Here is a 22,818-nt window from a genome sequence, read left to right as displayed (position 1 = left end):
TTTATTTTTTGACTGGACTTGGCCCAAAGTCAAAGTCAAAGAAGGTACCAGGAGTGAAGATTATATACATATTACCACGCAGCCTCAGAGCCTGAATCCAACTCTCAATAAAACCCCAACACATTCTGCAAATAAAATATTCTGGGCTGGACACCCCCCACCTAATATTACTAAAGTGGCTACTAAAAATTGTATAACCAAAAAATCATTTTTGGACACAATATTTATTCCTATGAATGCTCATCATACTCCTACCATTTATTAACTGCTTATACCACGTGTCAGCATACAACAAGAAAATACAGGCTACAGATGGATAAAAGAGAGAAAGAGAATATCCATTTAACGTCTTACAAGCTAACTGAAGAAACCTGAACTCTGCAGCCTAATTGTCAGACCACAGTACAGAAGTATATTAAATCTTGAGGAATTTCTAAATAACAAGAAAGACCTCCATAGGTTACGGACCTGTAGGAGAGCTGGTCTGTGGAGTAGATGCGTTCTCGGCTGGGGCTTAAAGAACTCTAGCAAGAGAAGGGAAGAGGCATTCATGTGGGACCGCAAGATCTGTTTTCAGAGGTTCCTTTGCATGGACCCTGACTGACCAAGCTGGAGTAGGGACACTGGGTTGGACGGCAGTAAGAAATGAGGAGGAGTAAGAATGCAGGCTACGAAGGCCTGGATCAGAGCTTGGCCTCAAACCAGCCAGTGACCAATTCATAGCTGACCTAAGTAAGTAAGGTCATGTGTAAAGAGATAGGAGACCCAGAGATATGGCCTGGAAAGTCTCTGAACAGGGGCTGAAATATAGATACAAATGAAGTAAAATAGTAAATTCTTATGCCCCAATTCGGTAATAAGTATTTAGCTCTTGTTTGGAGACAAAGGCAAATAATTGCATGTACCCCTGAAACGCTGTGTCTCACCTGTCGGTCCATCTCATGAAGTCGATATTCAACGGCCCTCTCCACGTACTCCTTCCGATTGGAAAATGTGAGTGGGATACTATTTCCACCAGGAATAATGGGAACCATTTTGCCATCAGCACTCTGGCCAACAAAAGAATCAAGAGGAATCATCTAGGAATAGCAGAAAAAAAGAATTTTTACTACATGGTAGAAATGACAAAAAGGAAAAGAAGTAACATCATTAAAATTTTTAAGGATAAAAACAAGGCGATGGAGACAGCTGATCAGGCTACTTCATCAGCAGGGAATGCTGACTCATCAGGCCGTGGTTAAAAATGAGCTGACTCTTTCTCCCCCCACCCCCAAACTAGGCTGATGGACTCTGGTCGCCCAGCCTTCCCTCTCTACCCTGCTTCTCCTGGCCCTCCACTGGAACAGGCAGAGGACTGATTAAAGGGGAAGGAGCAAAGCTGGGTGCTCAAGTTGACTCTATCTGTTAGCAGCTATTTAAATTGCTGGGGGGCAGCTTCTAAGAGCAGCAATGGGACATGGTGTGGGTCAGGCAGACAGCAAGAAGACAACAATACCTGAGTTTTACAAAAACAATTCTAGTCAACACCACAGAAGCACAGACCGGCCAGCACTCACCTCATGGAAACTCTCCTCGGTGATCCCACTGTCTTCAATGTGAAGAATGCTGTTGAGGGTCTGCACGTAGAGCAGATCCACCTCCTCCAGGTCTTCCAGGGTGAGGGGCACGCAGCACAGCTGCTTCCACACTAGAGGGGCCAAGTGGAGGTCCAGAGGCTTCTTTGTGCGAATGGCAACCCCCATTAAAATACCCAAGAACTTAAATTGCATTAAGTGTTCATCAAGGCAGGCAGAGGGGTTAAAAAGGAACCTGTAGAATTAAAGAAAATATTTCAAACAAAATTATCCTCAATCTTATTAGAAAAAAGTTGTCCAACAGTATAGTATTAGTCTAGACCTGGGCTGCCGAACATGTAGCATTTAAACTAATTAAATAAAACTTAAAATTCAGTTCTTCAGCTGCTCTAACCACATTTCGAGGACTCAACAGCCACATGTGGCCTGTAGGTACTGTTTTGGATAGCACAGCAACCAGATTTTGAATTACTTTTAGAAGAACCATAAAAGGGCATGTGAACAGTTTATTAATCCTTAAGTAATCTGCTCCAGGATGTCCTATTTCCTAGAATCATTTCATTTATCATGTCCAAGTCCATGACACAAGATCCAAAATTCAAAATCTAGCAAATTCAGGAATGACATATAATTGCAAATACTAAGTGTGGTGACTTGATAGCTTATCAAAGCTTTTAAATAAATTTTGATGCAGAAAATTACTTGAGAAGAGCTCATGCTGGCCTTCAGAAATACCAAAGAGGTCAGGTTTCATTATCAGGTTTGAGTTTCCTCTGCCCCTCCATATTATCAAAGTTGGTCCCACACTAAATAGTGAGTCGTGATAGAAGTGCCTCAGTTTCCTTACTATGGAAAGAAATTAACAGTAGTTCCTATTCCTTAAGGTTATGAGGATTAAATGAGATAATACATGTGAAGCACTTAGAACAGTGCCTGGCACACAGTATGTACTTCGTCAATGTGAGTCATTATTATTTAAATTCCATTAACATTTGCTGGCTGTGTTACCTGTCCCTGTTGTAACCCACTTCTGCAGTAGCATTGGGAGAGGGTATAAGAAGGTCAACAACACCAGTTTCAAGTTCCTGTAGAAGAAAGAAAATTATTTTTGAGAGATGACCATCAAATGCATCAAGAGGATAAACTAATTGCATTAAACATCATACTGAAAAGAGAATATTTAAGAACTTTATAATGCTGTGTGACAACCAGCCATCTCTCTACGGTTATTTTCACAGTTTTAATTCAAAATGAAATTAGGCACGCCTCCATGTAGAAAATATCCTGCAGTATGCAGAACTAAGATGGAAAAGTCAGTCCAGGGCAGAAGTTGGAGTATCTGTGAATAAAGTATAGTAACACTCAAATAGATAGCCAAGTGTTATTTTAGTCACCAGATTTATCAGAAAAATCCTAATACCAGACAAAGCTGGGAGGGTCAGAACTGATCTGGACACAAAGCTGCCACTAGAGATCTTACACAAGAACTGGTCCAAGTGCTGAAGACTTATTTTTCTAATTCACCTGGCGCCTGGCAGTTCTATAAACACCAAACTCAGAGCACATGGATGGTCCTGGATTTGTGTGTTACATAAACATGAACGTGTCATTTTTGTTTTCTCTGCCAGTACTACAGCACAACAGATGGGGAGTCACTGGTGGATGGCTAAGCACTGACATTTTATTCAGCATGGTGTCTTCACAAACTCCAACTGTAATTCACCTTCACATCACACTAAGAGCATATCTTTACATAAGGCTCACAAATGCGACCCAGCTCCATTTATAAAACATGCCTGATAGAGTAAACACTGAGAACAATAAAATGGCCAACAGCTGAGTGAACAGCTCAGCAGGGGACCAGCATGAACAGACCTGGCACATCTCTGTGATTGTGTCATCAAACACTCCTCCGGCATCATCAGCCCCTTCTCCAACCAGCTTGACCTTCCATGCTCTGGAGGGCAGACGGAGGTCTGAAGCATTCAGTTTAACTACTTGCCTTGCTATTTGGACAAAGATGGGCTTACACTTCCGTCCTCTTTAAAATAAAAGGGAAAACAGAATAAAATACGACTCTCACCAATGTCCCCAAATAACCACGAAGGTCACTTGAAGGTATCTTCCCATCAGGGAATTAACAGGCCAGCTTAGCAACAGCCAAACCCTGTGGCAGGCCCACATAGCCCCACTGGGTACTAACCTAAGTACTGTTACTCCCCAACTTTACAAATGCAGAAGCTAAGGATCACGGAGATTAGTTGGTACTGTTCACCTAAAAAAAAGCTAGCCAGTTAGTGCAACATGCACACATATGCTAACCTGGTTGATATCCTCTTTACTGTAATTTGAGGTCCATAATTTTTGCCTTGAACCATGGTTTTTCCTATGGAGCGCACCATTGGGAGGGTGTAGACTCTTGGGGCTAACAAAGGCCGAAGCTGTCCCTGCACAATGCCCCATGTTCCAGCATTATAGTGAGATGTACTGTTCTGTAACAGGAAGTAAGCTTATCGTAAATGGTACACTTAATTAAACAACAATAAAAAAATAAAAAAGAATTGAAAGAAAAAGAAATGGTAAACTCTAAGGCTTGAAAGAAATAATACTCTTCACTTTCAGAATATATAGTTTTTGAAATTCACTTTAAAATCGTAAATATGGGTATGAGTAATTATTAGTCATTTAAAAATATTTTTCTAATAAAATATATTTTTACAAACTTGGAAAACACAGAAAAGTACACACACATACACATAAAACCATCTGTAACCCTACCATATGGAGATGGCACCATTAACACTTTGATCTATTTCCTTCCATGTTTTTTCTTTTTAAAGATTTTATTTTATTTATTTTTAGACAGGGGAGGGGAAGGAGAGAGGGAGTGAAACATCAATGTGTGGCTGCCTCTCATGTGCCTTCCACTGGTGACCCAGCTCGCAACCCAGGCATGTGCCAATTGAACTGGCAATTGAACTGACAGCCCTCTGGTTCACTGGCTGGCGCTCAATGCACTGAGCCACACCAGCCAAGGCTTCCTTCCATGTTTTGTAGACATACATTTTTCACATTGTTGAGGTCACACTGTTTATATAATTTTCCACTGCTTTTCTCACCTAACTTTATATCATTAGACATTTCTCCCACTAACTACATGCCATTTGCCATCACTTTGTTTGGTACACACGGTATTCTGTAGCCTGGCTCATCATCTATTTGTAACAATGATTTGTCAAATCTCTCATCTGCTTCATGACTGGCCCCCCAAAAGATGTTTTATGAACAGTTTTATAAAATGATATACATTTTGGCAAGCATGCTTACACATTAAAAGAAACACACATAGCCGGCATGCTTTTCTTCTCTATTTCTAGACTGTTCCATAAAGCAATCAAATGAGCCAAATTTACTTTATCTCCCCTACCTGCCCTTCCACAGGACCTGGAGTGTACACTTGTAAGAAGAGCAAGAAGTCTCCTAAGTGTTATAGACTCATTCATGTACATCTAACTCATACTCATACTAATGGCTACATGTGCCTAAATTTTAAAACCCTATACTGGACTTTATAGAAAATACATGTTTAGACATTCATTCTTCCTTGAGGTTTAGACAAACCAAAATACAGACAGAAGACCACCGTTGTGTCTTACAGTACAACTACCAACACCTGGGCTGTCACTAACCCAACAATAAAATGGAAACAGAATTATTTCTTTTTCTACATCTCTCAAGTGCTAAGAGTATAAAGCATTAGCCACGAAATAAACAATTTCCTGCAGGCTGAAAGAAAAGGCCAAGGCCCGGTGAACACATGGTCATTGTTTCCCCAGCCAGCATGTTACCTGGTTGTTGGGGCTGAGGTTCAACAGCCTCCAAGACGAGTACATGAGGTCCGAGAAGTGGTAAAGCAGCCGGAGCCTGGCCCTCGCAGTGTGAATGCTCACCTCCCGCAGCGCCCCGTACTGGGGGGGCACTGCATCAGGCAGGCCCAGCTGCAGAGGTACCGACACACCTGCCCAGAAAGCAGATGGACACTTATAAAGAAAAATGCATTGTTTGCATTTTCAGTATTTTAAAAAATTTCAAACACACAGAAAAATTAAGTGTACTATGAATGCCCATTCCTACCACTTAAATTCTATAATTAGTATTTGTCCGTATTTGCTATATTACATACTATCAGTTTCTCCATCCTTCAATTCATCTTAATTTATGATGGACTTGTGTTGGTTTTTAAGACATCTTTTTTATTTATCATTATGGACACTTGCTTTTTTTCCCCTCCTTTAGTTTTCCATTTAAGTATGGGGCTTAAACAGTTTCTTCACAAAAAAGAAATACCCAAATTCTTCCTTTCATATTCAATAACTGTCTTCATAATGACACAAGGTGTGGGCTGAGACCAGACAGGCAGTTCTGGAGAACGGAAATGGGTCACACCGCAGAGACACCTCCCACACTTCAACTAGCAACCTGACAGAAAGTGACCACGCAGAACGAAAGACCTAGGTGCATGATTAATGAAAGCTTTTCACTGTAAGAATGAGAGCTCTGGAGAAGTGAAGACTACGAGAAGTGTACAGATGGTTACCCTCCAATAAAAATGCACAAACGAGCAGAAACACGATATTTAACTTGAGTTTCCTGTGAATGAAAATTTGTGCGGCTCAATTCCCAGAGGTATTTTTACTACTATTAATAAAAGCTAACATTTATTGAGTACTTTTATGTGCCTGGCTCTATGCTAAGAGCGTCACAGGAATTGGTTCATTTACTCCTACAGCTCTTTATAATAGGCGCTATTATTACTCTCATTTTATGGTCAAGGAAACTGAGTCTCAAGGTCACTCAGCTCATAAGTGGAAAAACCAGAATTCAACCCAGGCAATGTGGTTCCAGAGTTTGAACCTTCACCACCACACTGTGGAGCCTTTGTCCTGAGTCTCTGAAGTTTTCAGTACATAGGCAGAATACTGCTCATTCTGGATCCTGTTAACCAGAAACTGTCTCCTGCTTGTGTGGATTCTACTTGGTAGCTGTGCCTTGTTCTCTTAGAATATATGTAAAAGAAAAAAATCTCCCCAGCAGTCTTTCCTAAGGACCTGTGGCTAAGTAGACAGGTTAGCAAAAAGGAAGAGAATGATTAGCTATTAGCCACAAGGTCATTTCAGGGAAATTCTATTGCCTTAAGACAACAGAAGATGGTAAAAAGAAAGGGCTTGAGTATCTGGGAAAGAAACAGCTTAGACATGAAGAAATGTGTAAGAATGATAAATGCTGCACTTAAGGGAATACATTTGTAGGGAATGGAAGATCAATCTAATTGGGGGAATACACAGTTGGATGTTAAATACACAAATATGCATTTTATTTCTTTATATATTTCTGTAGATCTACAAGATTTCATAATAAATTAAACACAAAACAAACAACAAAAATGTAGAAACAGCCCATCAGTCCTGCTGCACACTGGAGTAAAATGGCGGTGATTTTTCCGCTGTGCCAATGCATAGACAACCTCATGTTTCAAGTGGTTAACAGGGGTGAAGAATTTGACAAATGGTCTCAGGGTTTTTAATCATTATTCCTAACAGCAGGCTTCAGAAAGCTACAATTCATCGTTTCTTTTATATATAAAAACACACTTAGGTGCTGCTCTAAAATTATAAATCTTTGCTGGCCTAAGTGATATATTTTCTTCTTTTAGGGGTGCAGAGAGGGACTGTTTCATAATGGAGTGGCAAGAGAACTTCTTGCTGTGAAAGTATTTACAGAGCTGGTAGCACAAAGAGTGCTTTGGTTGCGTGGGGGAAGGTCTGACGGTTTCAGAACCATGTCGGGATACAGTCTGAAACTGGCAAGCAGACAGTGCAGCTGGGCACTGCTGAAAGAGAAACTGCAGGAGCATGGCTACTGCACCCCTCACCTGGTGCTCTTGGCGGGACAGGCGGCGCTGTCCATGCAGCACTGTGGCAGCGGCCAGCTGAGATCTGCCGGATGTTTTTCCCTTGCAAAACTGTTACCAGGGTTGGTTCTCGAACATGGTTGGTGTGGCCTAGACCAAGCTGGGAATAAATTACAAACACAGAGAGATTCAATTAGAAAGAGGAAGAGAGGAAGCCAAGATGATGAATTCTATCTTAGATGGAAGCAGATATAAATAGGTTAATGCCTATACCAAACCACACATCAAAATAATGAAATTAATTCTGATTTTCTCTATCAGAATTGTCCTCAGAGCTCAGACTATCTCCTAAAAACTAAGCTACAACAAAGCCATTCCAATCTAGCATATGAGTCTTAATGACTGAATACATCCTTGGGTTTCACTTCTGGAGAGGAAATGAATTCTTAGAAAGTTAAAAAAATAACGACAATCTATAGAGCTTTTACTTAAAACACACTAGTTTCTTGATTTTTTTAACATGGTTTGCCAGTGTATCATTGCATGAGCAATTATAAAAACACACACAGAAGCAGATTCCCTCTCTCAGATCTCTGTTCTTACGGTCTGACTGGAACACCCAGTGTTACAGCAGCTGAGCACCATGTACCATCAGGGAGGATCATGACAAGGCCCTGTCAGGAACCTGCCAAAGGTGTCCTCAACATCAACTAACTTTCCTGTCACTAAGACAATATACAACCACCATGATGAGCAGCTCCCTCATCTGTTAAGATACTGACGAGGAGACAACAGGGCCAAAATGGATAATGTTGGACCCAGAACTTGAGGGCCCCTGAGTACCTACTCTAGCAGCAGCCAGACCCAGAGAGGATTTATAGAAGAAGGGGGTGTGGCTCTGCATGTGGGGCTGAAAGCCATCATGGTAGCAGGCATCTCAGACATCTCCCACCAAAGTCCCTCCCTCCTCTACATTTAGGGTAGGCTACACCCATCGACCTTGAGTCCTTCAACCTCTCACAGGCTCAGTTCACTCCTCTGTATAATGGGGGTGACAAGATTTCTTGCACAAACACAAATGTACTTTGTACACTGTCATATTATCAAATATAAAAGTATTGTTTCATTCTTTCCATTTTCCAGATCAACTGATGCTCCTAGTACCTAACCTCATTTATTACCATAGAAATGACAACGATGATAGCAGCGAACACTTATAAAGTGCTGCTGACCATGTGCCAGGCACCTAGCAATGTATGTAGACACGTACGTATGCTCAGCTTAATCTTTGTGCTGTGATTTTTAAAAAATAATGGTCAATAAAGTAATACTTACTTGGCCACAATTGAGAAAGAACTTGAACACAACTGAACTCCTAAAACAATCAGTCCTGGAGCAAACTGATGTGCTTGAGGCACTGTGGTAGACATTATGAGGTTCTTAGCTTATCCTTTTCCCACATGAAGAATGTTACCAGATTTCTGGGATGTGAAGCAGCAAGACAGATATTTACCTGTCCTTCTGAATTGCTTCCCCAGGCATATACATCTCCAGTTGATGCCAAAGCAAGCGTGTGCTCAGCTCCAACCGCCACATCTTCGATGACCACTCCAGCCAGGACAGGGATCTGTTGGGGCCGATTGTGATTTCGAGCACGCCCCTCTGGCAAGCCTATCAAGCGATCTGGGGGGAAAAATCACAGCAAGAGGAAATTTAGGGATGGTACACCATAGTCCTTTTATGTTTTTTAAATGAATCATTTAATTTTTATGGTGGAATGGCAACAACATATGTAACTCATATATACCATTAACTCATTCTGGTTAAGGTATACTGAGTACTGAGTGAATAAAAAGTTTTAAACTATTTCTTTGTAAAATGTCACAGTCTCCTTATTCATAAATATAAAGTTACCAGTATATCTAAAATTAGTAGCTATTTCAAACCAATAGGCACTCCAGTGTCCCCATATTTGAGAGGACTGGTGTATAATTTTTACAAAGGCCCTAAAGTTCTTGCATCCTAAAGAAACATGTCTTCCTGACTAGTGTGGCTCATCCCAAAGACTGAAAGGTCACCGGTTCCATTCCCAATCAGGGCTGCAGGCCAGGTCTCTGGTTGGGGGCCTATAAGAGGCAACTGACTGATGTTTCTCTTGTATATCAAGGTTTTTCTCCCTCCCTTCCCCTCTCTGTAGAAATAAATAAAGTCTTAAAAAATAAAAAAGGAAAGAAAACATGTCTTTCGAACTATCTTGTCTTCAAACTTCCAGCCAACCTCTCCCCTTAGCTTTGCTGCCACATTTCTAGAAAGTGCAGGTCAGACCCTGTTTCTCCGTGTCTTCTAGGCCTGTCTGGCTTGGCTACCATCTATAACCTAACTTCCACTCTCACCATTGTACTGAAAATGTATCTCAAAAGCATTAAGTAACTTCTAACTGCCTACTGTGGCAACCTCTTTTCAGGCACCAGCCCACAGAGCCCCACAAAACTTTCTGATAACATGGCCTCTGCTCCTTCTGCCCCTCATCATTTGAACCCTGAGCCTGTAAATTTCTCAACCTGAACCCCCAGTCCCTGGAATGACCAGGGAGCCCTCTGGTGGTCAAGGCAGCGTTTGTAGCAGCATGGTGAAGGCAGCAAAAAGAACGGGAAAGGCCTTGAAGAAACTCTTCTAGCAAGAGTGAAGGCTCTGGCATGAGCAGCCATCAATGTGGAGTGTCTTTGTGACCAAGTTCACAGAGAGGAGCAGAGAGTAGTATCCGCTTATCACCCAGAACAAAATAATGACTCTCTTTAGAGTAGTTTCTATAAAACTGGGAAGCAATGTTTCTATGATATACACACGTATTTACAGAAAATAAGCAATGCAATGCCTGGAAAATGCCTTACCTTGACCAAAGGTATACACATGACCATCTTTGGTCAATGCAACAGAAAACTGAGTTCCACAAGCAACCTTTTTAATTCCAATTCCACAAAGAACATCAACTTTCTGCAAAATAAAAGTGTAAGGCACACTTTAAGATGGAAAAAAATACTCTTGAATTTGCCTACTGGTATGTAAAAACTTAAGAATTATCTTCCAATAAAAATATTAACAGTTAATTACCTATTTCCACCTAAACCCACAGTCCTAAATACTATTTTCCCATATTGTTCTGCAAACTAGCAGAATTTGGGGGAGGAAGTGTGCAAGGCATTTGGCAAAAAATCCCCAGAACCCCAAGTAAAATTGAAGCATTCCTCCAGATAACAGAAACCAAAGAAAAACCTGTGGCCTTGTAAAGACTACTGAAGGTCCATGTAAAGCCATGAGCCCTTTCCCATCACACTTTCTGCTTTCAGAGGTGACAGTAACTGCTTTATATGTTCCCCAGAGAGGGACTTCCTGGTTTTGTGACTCCCTACCCAAATCCAGTCTAACTTTCAAGATGTCACACACTATATATAATGGTGCATCTGGAGTTGAACATAAATTGAGATTTGTAAATCATTCTGCTTGTTAAATGTGTTAGGAAAATCCACAGAGAAGAGTTGTGTAAGAGGTCTTCTGCAGAGCCAAGAAACCCTCTGTAATGTGAATAAGAGCTTCTAATTTATTTGTTTATATATTCAAGTTTTCTTTCTATTATTTTTAAAGAGGTGCATATCTGTGTAATTCAGTGGTGATAATAAACTGAATGACAGCTGTAAGGCTGCTCGTGGTGCCCTCCATAAGACAACCTGGAGATATGTTTATACTATTTCTTCTCTACACAGACAGTAGTCCTTACAAGTGTTCAGTCTGTGTGCAGAGATAGACACATACTTGCAGAATTTTCACATCAAGTTTAGTGGCTATTAAAACCAAGATCTAGGATGCAGAACATTTAAGAATAATCAACAGAAGCTGCTAAATGTCATTATGAGTTACCAAAAATGTTTAATTTAAATTACTTCCAACTAAAAAGAGGTAGTGACACAGACAGAAACTATGTCATCTGGAACCCTCGGTTAAAGACAACACGGACCTGAGGTGAGGACTTTGCCGTGGAATTTCCTAAACCCAGTTTTCCGTAGTCACCATCTCCAAAAGCCCACACCATAGAGCCGTCTGCTGATACTGCCAAAGTGTGGTTTAAGCCACAAGCCACCTGGAGGAATAACAGGGTGTTCAGTAAGGCAAATCATAATACCTAAAACACACACCCATTTCTGGGCCCTTTTCTCCACTTCGGTGGGAAACTTGGCTATGTTTTCAAAGATTTTTATTGGTTTCAGTGCCTTCTACATATATTAAAAAGTGTGTCAACAAGAAATAATTCCTAATGTCCACAAATAAAAAATATTTTGTTTCTTCAAAGTGAAATCCTTCAAATATATGTGGCTAACTCAGAATCAGAAAGCACAGAAGATAGGGGAAAAGTACATATGACTCAAAAATACTCGTTCATACCAGAGCGGTCTGAGGAATAATACAGAAAAAGATAAAAATATCCCCTTGTTAAGAGAAAGTCCCAGTGTCTATAGGACAGGGACAATTGTTGTTTCAGAGCAGCAGCTGTTGGTGATGCTGCAGTTCAGCCATCTGCTTCTAGCCAGCTGGATGGGAGTCAACAAAAGTCTGCACTGCTAAAGGTTTTATATCAAGTTGTATCAGTGCTTTATCGAAGGGGCTTTAAAATATGCACATTCTAAATTAATGTGGAATCAAACAGGACAAAGAAACGTATGACAAACAAACTTAAATTGACTTAAAATATAAATTTGCACATAAGAAAAAACTCATGAAAAACTATTAGTTAAGCCAAGTAAAATGTATATGACATTAAATATAACTGGCGATTCCTTTCTTCCTGAAAGGACAGTGTCTGAGGGCACACAGAGGACGTAAGAAACTATGCTCAGACAGAATGTAAGTATCAGAGACTTATTCCGTGCCTGTCCAATCTGATACCCCTCCAGTGCAGTCACTCTCTCTGGAAGTTTTTTATTAGAGGTGTTTCCAAGACCCAGACGACCGTAGTCACCGTTCCCAAAGGTAAACAGCTTGCCGTCTGAAGTTACCACTGCTGAGTGCTTGAAGCCGCAAGACATCTACAGACAGAACGAAGGAGAAAAAAAAATTCTTAAAAAGAGGATACTGAGAAAAAAAAAGAAGACAGTCATTTTGGGTTATTAGTAAAGCAATAAACTTCACTGACAAATCAGGATCTTCAAGACCAATATGTTCTACAGGCCCAAATGGCTCTCCTGCTTCCCTAAGCCTGACCTACCTCATCATGCTCAGAAGACCAAGAAAAACAGCATACTTTGGGGAACTGTTGCTACTCTTCACCTGTGTACAGATGACCTAAACTACATGAAATAATAGGGAAATTCTTTGTAAAGTCAAAGGTGCTATGCAATTTTACAATATTATTTTAGATCACTAATTGATTTTCCAGAAAATGAATGTGAACTCAGCCTTTGTAACAATCATGACAGGTTGAAAGCAAAGTATTCCATTTATTAGTGTATTAAGAACTGTGTAGCAAGAGCTAAACCTCATGTTTCTTCCAGGGACCCCAACCTGGCCTGGACCAAGCAGCTGGCACAGGAGAAAGGAGTCCATTCTAATATCAAAGCCCATTCAAACTTCTGACAAGCCCAAGAATGAATCTAAACAACTAAAGGCAGTTGATCTCTTACAATGATTATGTAATGTATTTTTACTATTATTTCCCGTTACCCAAATTCAATTTCACAACTAGTATGTTTACATTCAAAGCCAGACTCATCCATCTCCTGCCTGACCTGCACCACTTCTTCTCCTTGTAAGGCCTCAATTTGCCTGGGTCGCCGCTGCCTGTCACTGTTCCCATGGCCGAGTTTGCCATAATCACCATCTCCCCAGCTAAAGACCTCACCACTCTCAGTCAGGGCCATTGAGTGCCCATCAGAACCACATGAAGTCACCAGCTGAGTCACCACAAAGCCTGGAACAGAGCAAAAAACCCAGTAAGAGGCACTGTATGTCAAAACTCCCCTCTTACAGCTACTAAAGAATATTCTCAGAATCAAAATATACCAAAATAGTACTACAGAAATAAAAGCAATTTCTTAATTCCTAATCAAATTTGTAGAAACAGCCTATCAAAAACTGGGAGCAGCCACATAAAATAATCATGTGACAAGAAAGCGAGTTATGAGAGCAGTTACAGTCGTTAAGGACTATGTTCCAGCTACTCCTATAAACGCTTTACATAAATTATCTCATTTTCTGTTTTCACTTAGAACCTGAGCCAGATATACTGTCACCACTTTTATAATTGAGGAAACCAGGTCACCAAGAGGTCTAGTAACTTGTGCAAGGCCCCAGGGACGGACGTAGTAGAACTAGATAGGTACCCAGCCAACCCCCTCATCCTCACTACTGAATTCTTCCTTCAGGAAGAGAACTCAGAGCTACTCAGCAATTGGTTCTGAACTCGTTGTTACTTGTATGCTTTTACTTTAAATGTCCCCCTTTGCTGTTTTTGTAGGTTTCAGAGTCAGTAAAATTTAATTGAAAAAAAAATAAGCCAGGCTCTCCTGCAGTGATTTCTGCAGAGGTATTCTTGCTCCAAGGCACAGAATATGCTGACAAAGAAGCCCTTTAAAGTCTTTAGTACATATAAATATAAACTGATTTTTAATTTAAATGAAACATACACATGATTACTATGGCTATCTATAGTTGCCTAATTACAATTTTGCAGTTTTAAAGAATTTTATATCCCTCAGTGGGCCTTAAAACAGTTATTTATACTATTGATTTTGAGCACTGCTATGACAGTAACTTGCAAAATAATGTTGTTTAAAATATGAAAATTAAGGTTGCGTAAGCCTAAACAAAAGTCATAATATAAGCGAAAGCCCAATATTATTATCTAGCAAAGGTTTGGAATGAGTTCCAACATACGCAAACACTGCTATAGTTAGGCCATAATTTCTGATTAGCTTTTGAGGATAATTTTACCTTGTAAGGCGGAAATAACTGTCAGCACATGAAGGTCATCTGAATTTCCTTGTCCTAATCTGCCATAACTTCCTTCCCCACAAGCCAACACTGTGCCATTGGCCTGGATGACAAAGGTACAATTCTGACCACATATGACCTAGTAAAAAACATACAACTAAATATGTTACCCTTTATTATATAGTTTTAACATGTAAACATTAAACATGATTCCATGTATACCTAAGATATCTTAATCAATTTTTTATCTTTTCATTACAGGGGACGGGTTAATGGGACTCTGGGGTCTCTACAAGCCCTTGACTACTATGAACCTGCTTACTTAACTGACCCATGTATGTGGCTCCTTTGACTATGTAAGGTAGTTTGAACCATGTTATCTACATGGATTTCAGCCAATTGTGAAGAATTCAAATAATAGCATCAACAACAAAACTGATAAAAGAAGACAGAGGAAAGGGTGATGGGGAGATATTATTAAAGACTGGGCTAGAGGTTAGTAAGAGGCAGAAACTGGAAGAGATCTGTATGAGAAAGAATAGTGCATTCTGAGACTTCATGAGGTAGAGAAGAACAAAAGAGAAAGCAGTTGCCTCAAGAAGGGTTTGGAAATACAGTAGTACACAATTATTAGAAGAGGGGAGGTATGTCAACAAAAGCTGGGTAAAGCCCCAGTAAGGCTATAGCAGCAAAGAGTCAATAATTAGGAATGCCTTCTATAAATACATCCTGGTCAGGCCTAATGCATCAAGATGTTAATTCACCATGTTTGAAAGGAGAAAAACTTAGAAACTTATTAGCAAACCTTAAGTCTGATAAAAACTTTACAAAGCTTATTTGGAAGCTGTAACATTTAGACTTTCTTTAGTGATTCCTTACAATAGACTATGAAAGGAACTTTATCCCACAGTAAGTTACTGAGAGCTGACAGCTAGAAATGAGAATGATCAGTTCCCAAGGTTCTTCTCCATTTCTTTACCCTGACAGTTACCTGTTGGGCCTGTGAGAATGAGGGAGCTGCTGCAGGTACCATCACGTTTCTTCCAGCTTCTGCCAGCTGTCCATGCCTGCCAGCACCCCACAAGTAGACATCACATTTACCTCCCAGGTGCCAGTCCTAGAAAAACACAATCATCTCAAAGTTAGATCCATCCATTCATTAAAACAAGCATGTACTGGGTACCAAGTGTGTGCCAACATCAAAGGGAGACACCAAGGTACAAACACACAAGCATTCAGAATCAGAGGATTCACTGAGATACACAGTTATTTTCATCTTTACTGACCTCAGGTCTGGAAGTTGCCCAAGACATAATTTGTTCATCCATGCCGTTAATCCATTTACTGTTATCCTGCAAGACAGGGCAAACATCAGGATCAATCTTGCTTAATCAAGATTTATCTCTTCTTAACTAAGAATTAAGTTCTAACTTAATTCTAATTAAGTTCTAAGAAGAAGTTCTAACAACTAAGTCTTCTTTCCAAAAACAAACGTGGATATCATGAGAAACTAAGAGCAGTTTTATAATCATGTTGAACTTGATTTTATGCATTAATATTTCCCTTTATTATAAACATTTTCACTATCAGCTATATCACTACCACCATCACGTTGGAAATTCAAAGCTAACTTCTGAGTAACCATTGGTACAAAGTCATGTACAGGAGCCACCGACCCTGTGAACTTGTTGTAAAGCTTTGGGCAGGTCACTTCATCTTTCTGGGCTTCAGTTTTCTCATCTACAAAATGATCGATCTGGGACAAATGAGCTGCTCAGAAGGATACTTCCTAATTAGGATATTCTATATTTAGATATTCCCCTCAATTTGTAAATGTTTTATATTGTACCTCTATTTATACGTATATTCAAATGTTTGTGTATATAAACCTTAACTAAGTAAAGGGGTCGTTAGATCAAGTGATGGCCTGCACTCTCTACACACCAGTTTCTACAGCTAGATGTCTCAGGTACAATCAGAGTGCTCTTCCATAATTCTTATTTTATGGTGATTAAAAACATGCTTGCAGTGCCAAATAATTTAAAATCCGTATGTAGAATAAATCTCAAGATGACCAGAAAAAGATATTAAAATACCTACAGGATGGGGTAAAAGTAGGTTTACAGTTGTGAGTACACAATACAGTTTATTCTTGTATTATTGTTAATTATTGTATTAATTTCCATACAAACAACCATAATCCTACTTTCTGGCCTACTCAATCAAATAAAATATATACTAACAAGACACAAACTAAAAAAAAGAAAAAATATGGGACTGTGTCAGTGAGAGCTAGCATGTTTATACGAGATCCACAGTTCTCATATAATCAATCCCTGTCACCACAGAGGCCTGTCATTGTATCGAAAGGGACTATCTAAAAGCAAAATATTTTGAATTTATCTAAGAGTACATTCCTAGCTATTGAAGCTGCTAAATGCTTACTGAGGGTCTACTTTGTGCTAAACACCTATGATATTGATATAATATCAGCTGCAAATAATAGCAGTTCATATTACACTTACCATTAGGAATACAAGTTCATCCTCTGGAACAGGCTCTAGATCAGGAACAGTAAAAGATTCTGGAAACTGTGCTCCGTTGGTCAGGGCCTCAGCAGCTTTTATGGTGGTTGAGAAACATTCTAACCAGGCCCACTCGTTCGGATTCCAGGAAGCAGGGTCAGGGAGGCAGTGCTGGTGGTGTGGTGGCACTGGAGGGTTGCACAGCAGCTGGTCCAGATGAAGCCCCACGGCAAGAGAAGCCAGACACTGCATATAGGGGCTGTGAACAAGCTGGTCTCCACAAACCACATGTGGCTAAGAGAAGATGCAAGGACATTATGTTGAAGAGCCTATGCCAAATGTTCTAAATTAATCTACTGTAATCTGAAAGCCTGTAATTTTTTTTAAGTTTATTATTTTTTAAGTTTTTTACTGGGAAATAAGTTTAGATATTCAGAGTGTTTCAGAGATAGTACAGAGAGTTCCTGTAAACCCCTTTACCCAATTCCTCTAATGTTAACATCTTACATAACCATGGTGAATTTTTCAAAACTAAGAAATAAACAATGGCACAATACTAACTAAACAACACAATTTTATTTGTTTTTCCACTAATCATCAATGTCCCTTTTCTTCTCCAGAATCCAATTCAGGATATCTCATTGTAGTTACTATATTGTCATTAGTTTTTCAGGTCCCAACTGAACCATGGAGACTTGTTCATTCTCACAATTACTCCTTTAGCATGAGAATTCTTCTTTCATGGCTATCCCTAGTAATAGTAGAGCTACTCTGTGAGAGACTAAGTGACTCAGAAAAGAAAAGCTGAGCAAAAGCATCAGTGAAACAGTATTAATGTAGCTTGGCGAACAACAAAAACCAAACAAACAAAACGAAACCACCAAACACAAGGAGTTCTACCCAGGGAGCAGCACCCTGTGACTAGTCGGATCTAGAAGATAGCTACACGGGACCAAGTTCCAGGATTCCCCATTCTAGTATTTAGTGACCCTGTTTAGCTCAACCTTGGCTTGTCCACACAACTTTCCAAAGGGACTCACCTGACAAGTGCAGAGGATGTTCACTCGGACACCCATATGCACACCCACCTCCCAGCTTTGGGATGCAAAACCACATAATGCCCTGGCTGGTGTGGCTCAGTGGACTGAGTGCTGGCCTGTGAGCTGAGGGGTTGCCAGTTCGATTCCAGGTCAGGGCACATGCCTAGGACCAGGTCCCTAGTTGGGGGCATGCAAGAGTCAACCAATGGATTTTTTTTCTCAAATATCAATATTTCCTCCTCTTTTTTCTCTCCCTCCCCCTCTCTCTAAAATAAATATATAAAATCTAAAAAAAATCATTAAAAATAGATATATGAGTCAAAAAAGGGAAGACGATATTCTGAGGCATAGGTATTTGAAGAAGTTTTGGAGTGAATAAATAATCTGAAGAATGATATAAATACTACACAAATTTTAGGGTTATTTTAAAATGCTACTCTCACTTAAAGTAGTAGATTAGGATTACTGAACAACTGTTTTAGATATTATTTAGCATCATTTGATTCTGCCCAAACAGCCCCACATACTTTCCTCAGACCTCATGCTCTTAAGGGATAAATTCAAATTCCAAAGCACCACACATCTGTAGATCTGTAGAAGTGAGTGTGATCGATCACCTTTTCATAGGCATACTGTTCCTGAAGCATCATGGGTAGCCGCTCCAGAAATGCTCTCATGCAGGGAGCCATGTTTAGCCCCAGGACCCCCTGCTGTTTCAGCGCCGTCCTGCAGGTGGCTAAAACATGATTGGCAGCAACCCACTCTGACGTACAATTCACGACCAAAACATCCTGATGGAAAATAAGTTGTGCCACATGATTTGTTTAAATAAAAGAGAGAATTCTATCACCATTCATATCTGAGAAAATTCATTCCAGTAACTGCATTAAACATGTTTGCTTTTTAATCATTTTATGCTGTACTTTTAATGCCTATGAACTTCAAAACATCCTAATTTTTTCTAAGTAAAAACAAGTGAATAAGAAATAACCATAAAATTTGTGGATTAGCTGATTCTTCTTAAAGAGACAACAGCAATTATTTGCTATTACACAGGACTTGTAGGATAAGGATCCAGTGTATTCTAAAAGTCTGATATGACCACAAGGTACTAACTAAAGAAAGCAGTACTCTGCCTGCTGAGGGATATAACAGAAAAAAAAGCAACACTTCTAATTGTGGCTCTATGGTTTATCCTACACAGGCCACTTACTACCTAGGGTCTGATTCTATATTTAACTTCAGTAGGACTATTCATTCAGGTTTACAGCTCTATTTTAATATCATTTAACCACATAAAATGTAAACCAGAGAGCACACTGGCTCTATTCATTAGGGGTATAAATGTTAATAATGTCACATCATAGAATTACTTCACTGCCGGGGGCTAGAATTTTTCTTACTAAAATATTAAAGTTGGAAGCCAATATACATTGTGTATACTTGAGTTAAAGATATTTGGGATAGTCCTTCTTCTCAGGGAAAGTTCTTTTGAGATAGTCTGGTGCTATCTCAAAAATAGCAGAAAATCAAAATCCACTTTATAACTTCCAATGGAAATGAGGCTGTTCAATAATTAAACATTTCACTGATGTCTAAGGGATAGCAGAAAGTGTACTAGATTATATGAGTAAATCAGAAGACCTGGGTTCTAGTTTTCTTTCTGCCACTAAGTGGCTGCATTTTCTTGGGCAAGTAACAATCCCCCTGGACTTGTTTTCTCCTCCATAAAGTGAGATGCTTGGACTATGATTTCTAAGATATGTTACAGGCTTATACCCTACGATTTGTTATAGCTGCCCATTACCTTTGATCTGTTTGAACAAGCGGCAACTCCGACATCCGGAATCCATACTGTGGTCTGAATAGCTCCAGAGCCTATCACAACAGTTTGCAAGACAGAGCCATCCTAGAATGAAATGTGTTTGCCGATACACATTACTTAACCTTAGTTATTACTTATGTTGTAAGTTTATACTTCACATTAACAAAAACATTCTGAAATCTATACTTCAGCTAAATTTGGCAACATCCATCCAACTGCATGCCTACTACCCAATTTTCTAGAGACTAGATTAGATCACTTTCAATAAGAAAAAGTACAGAGTGGAGGATTCTGAAAAGTTTCTCCAGTATTCAAAATATCACCACACAAAATATCTCTAGGGTTGGTTGGGTTAATTTTTATCATGTAAGTTAATTAAAAACATTTAAGATAAAAGTAGCAGCTATACTCTTACCCTTAAAGACCAAATGTTCATGAGCCCACCTAGGCCACCAGACACCAAGGCCAAACCATCTGAACTGAAGGCGACGGTCCGGACAGGGGTGATGTGTCCCCGCAGCTGATAGACACACTTGGCTCCGGTTGATTTCCTATATCCATCCTGTAATTCATTTTTTATTTTTTAACGTGTATTGAAATTAAAACAATGTATTGAGTCAAGATTTATAATTCATTCTTGGAAATTTTATATCTCAGTGAAACACTGGGGAGGAGGCAGGACAACTCTCAGAAGGATTAGTCTGACTGAGAAAATAAATATTAACCTGGTTCTCCTTTGCTGAAGGCGAATTTCATCTTTTTTTGATGCGCTTCTAAGCTAGTTTCCTAACTCTTCAAACTGGCATAAATGACAACATTTCTAAATTCTAATTATCCCTCAGAGATAGGAAAATTCTCTTTCTACTTCTTAATGAGTATGTTAATAAAGTTAGCTTTATATAATTTTCATTTTTTGTGCCTAACATCTATGAACTGTACATGCTGTGTCCATGCAAACAGGCCCTCTTTTTCTGCAGGTGGTTGTCATGTGCTGTGTGGTTGTGTCATGTGATGTCTAATTTTGTGTTTACTCTGCAGGTTTAAAAGTGTGATAAGTAAGGCCTGTGCAAATACTTTCTAACACAAAGAGCAAACTAGATTTATCTTTAGTACTTCCACCTTCATCTCTACAGTATCTTCCTCTCATTAGTGAGCTACCTACCCATCCCTCCTCACCCCTTTCTCCCTGCTCTAAAGCTTCCTCTTCCTTCTAGTTATGACAGAGTATAACACCAGATGTATTCATCTACCCAAAGATGACATAAAGCTTTTTTCTTCCAGGGGTTATTTGTGTCAGGAACAAAAGAAAGAGCAACAGAGGCTGCAAACTGGTAGCTCGGGGATGCAATTTGTTTGGCCACCCAGTGCTGTGAAGAATTTTAAGTCAGGTACCAAGTGTGATACTGGAAGATTTTACTTAAAACATTGGAATTTTGGTTTCTATTTAAAAAATTAGACAATTTGGTAACAAGAAATAGGCTCTCATTTTTTTTAGGGTAACAATCAGCTTTGTGGCAACTGTGCCAATTATATGAAGCATATGTACTTCTGATTTTTTTTTAACCTTCTTCACACCTTCCAACTCCCATCCATTTGCCTAGATGGTTCTGTAAGCATCTACCTGAATTTGTAACCCCTGTTTACGGTAAAGGAATTATTCTCCATAGATGGAATTCTGGTATCAGTAAGAGATACTCTGCAAAGGTGTGCTCCCGTGGTGTTCCTACTTCACTGTTCCAAAAACTTAACTTCGGTGTCCATCTGTGGTACTAGCTATACCCCTTACCATAAATGCTCTGCACTCAGTATTTACTGAACATTTCACTTTAACAAGTAATATGGTGCCTCTGACTTACGAAAAGGTAAGCTAATTCAGAGAGTACACAAAGCATGACAATTACTCACATCTCCCCAATGGAACTTGTCCTTTGACAACATATTCTCTATCTATGGTTTTAAATATGGTCTAAACACCAGAACATTTACCTGGCAATTTGATTCCTGGTCCCACCATCCTTCTGAAACAGCCATATTGGTCTGTGTGGTATCTTGTGGAATACACCAAACACATACTAAGCCACTCTGACAGCCACTTAAAAAATGAACACATAAACCAAAATATATCAATATGAAGAAAAATAGTTTTAAACAACAAACACTTATAGAAGTACTACAATATTATTTTAAAATTTATTTGTAGTAGGTATGATATAATCTTTTATAAGAAAGATAACTGGGGCCCTGACCAATGTGGTTCAGTTAGTTGGGCACCACCCTGCAAAGTGAAAGGTTACTGGTTAGATTCCCGGTCGGGGCACATGTGAGAGGCAACTGATTGATGTTACTCTCTCACATCAATGTTTCTCTCCCTCTCTTTTACCCTTCCCACCCCTCTCTAAAAAATAAATTTTTTTAAAAAAGAAAGAAATACAACTCTGTCTGATATTCTAACATCACACCCAGATAAGGAGATCACATACCCAGTTTCAAAATCTTTATTTCTCTAAGGTGATCTTATGGTATTATACATTTTAAGACTAGTAACTGGCAATAAACTGTTTAAGACTGAGAAGCCACATTTAATGCAAGTCTCAGTTTATACTAACATAAAAGTTAAGACACACACACACATAAATTTACAACATACGTAGCCATCAGTAAATGCAATTTGGAGCCTTTCCCTGGGAGGCTGCACCAAGCGATTCCATTGACAATAGACGGATGGCAGAGTGAATGTAGACAGTGCCAGCATCCTGAAATAGGGCCCCAGAGTTTCACATTCTCTTCTTTGGCACATGTCATAAGAATATGACCTGTTGGGTCCCACTTCATGCTAACAAGAGTATCCTTAAAATAGTAAGGGGAGGGAAAAAATCACATTAATGCTTCCTTCACAAATACTTTAAACTCAGTATTTATGACTTATTCTATTACTCAATTGCTTGGAAATTAACATTATATG

The 22,818-nt window shown here is 39.4% G+C and overlaps 1 protein-coding gene across 11 annotated transcripts in view; it reads right to left on the bottom strand.

Annotated features, from left to right (window-relative positions):
- HERC1 (HECT and RLD domain containing E3 ubiquitin protein ligase family member 1) overlaps positions 1-22,818 on the bottom strand; it is a 191,398-nt gene that overhangs the window by 5,656 nt on the left and 162,924 nt on the right. For 10 of the 11 annotated variants that reach the window (XM_037155568.2, XM_037155565.2, XM_037155574.2 and 7 more), the window contains 21 exons: positions 22,504-22,703; positions 21,843-21,948; positions 20,272-20,418; positions 19,839-19,940; positions 18,649-18,822; positions 16,992-17,285; positions 15,753-15,818; positions 15,458-15,583; positions 14,467-14,605; positions 13,263-13,444; positions 12,408-12,563; positions 11,498-11,620; positions 10,377-10,479; positions 8,999-9,168; positions 7,507-7,645; positions 5,423-5,592; positions 3,897-4,066; positions 3,450-3,615; positions 2,583-2,659; positions 1,557-1,809; positions 927-1,079 (listed from right to left, as the gene is read on the bottom strand). In XM_037155568.2, the coding sequence (XP_037011463.2) occupies positions 927-1,079; positions 1,557-1,809; positions 2,583-2,659; positions 3,450-3,615; positions 3,897-4,066; positions 5,423-5,592; positions 7,507-7,645; positions 8,999-9,168; positions 10,377-10,479; positions 11,498-11,620; positions 12,408-12,563; positions 13,263-13,444; positions 14,467-14,605; positions 15,458-15,583; positions 15,753-15,818; positions 16,992-17,285; positions 18,649-18,822; positions 19,839-19,940; positions 20,272-20,418; positions 21,843-21,948; positions 22,504-22,703 (3,216 nt within the window). Of the gene's footprint in view, positions 1-926; positions 1,080-1,556; positions 1,810-2,582; positions 2,660-3,449; positions 3,616-3,896; positions 4,067-5,422; positions 5,593-7,506; positions 7,646-8,998; positions 9,169-10,376; positions 10,480-11,497; positions 11,621-12,407; positions 12,564-13,228; positions 13,445-14,466; positions 14,606-15,457; positions 15,584-15,752; positions 15,819-16,991; positions 17,286-18,648; positions 18,823-19,838; positions 19,941-20,271; positions 20,419-21,842; positions 21,949-22,503; positions 22,704-22,818 lie in introns of those variants that run through there. The other variant, XM_037155576.2, reaches the window with a different exon arrangement.

This window comes from Artibeus jamaicensis, unplaced genomic scaffold (genome assembly GCF_021234435.1).
Source record: "Artibeus jamaicensis isolate MK-2021 breed Jamaican fruit bat unplaced genomic scaffold, CSHL_Jam_final contig_548, whole genome shotgun sequence".
Classification (NCBI taxonomy): domain Eukaryota; kingdom Metazoa; phylum Chordata; class Mammalia; order Chiroptera; family Phyllostomidae; genus Artibeus; species Artibeus jamaicensis.
The sequence above is the reverse complement of the archived record's forward strand: the minus strand, read 5'-3'. Positions and strand labels throughout refer to the sequence as shown.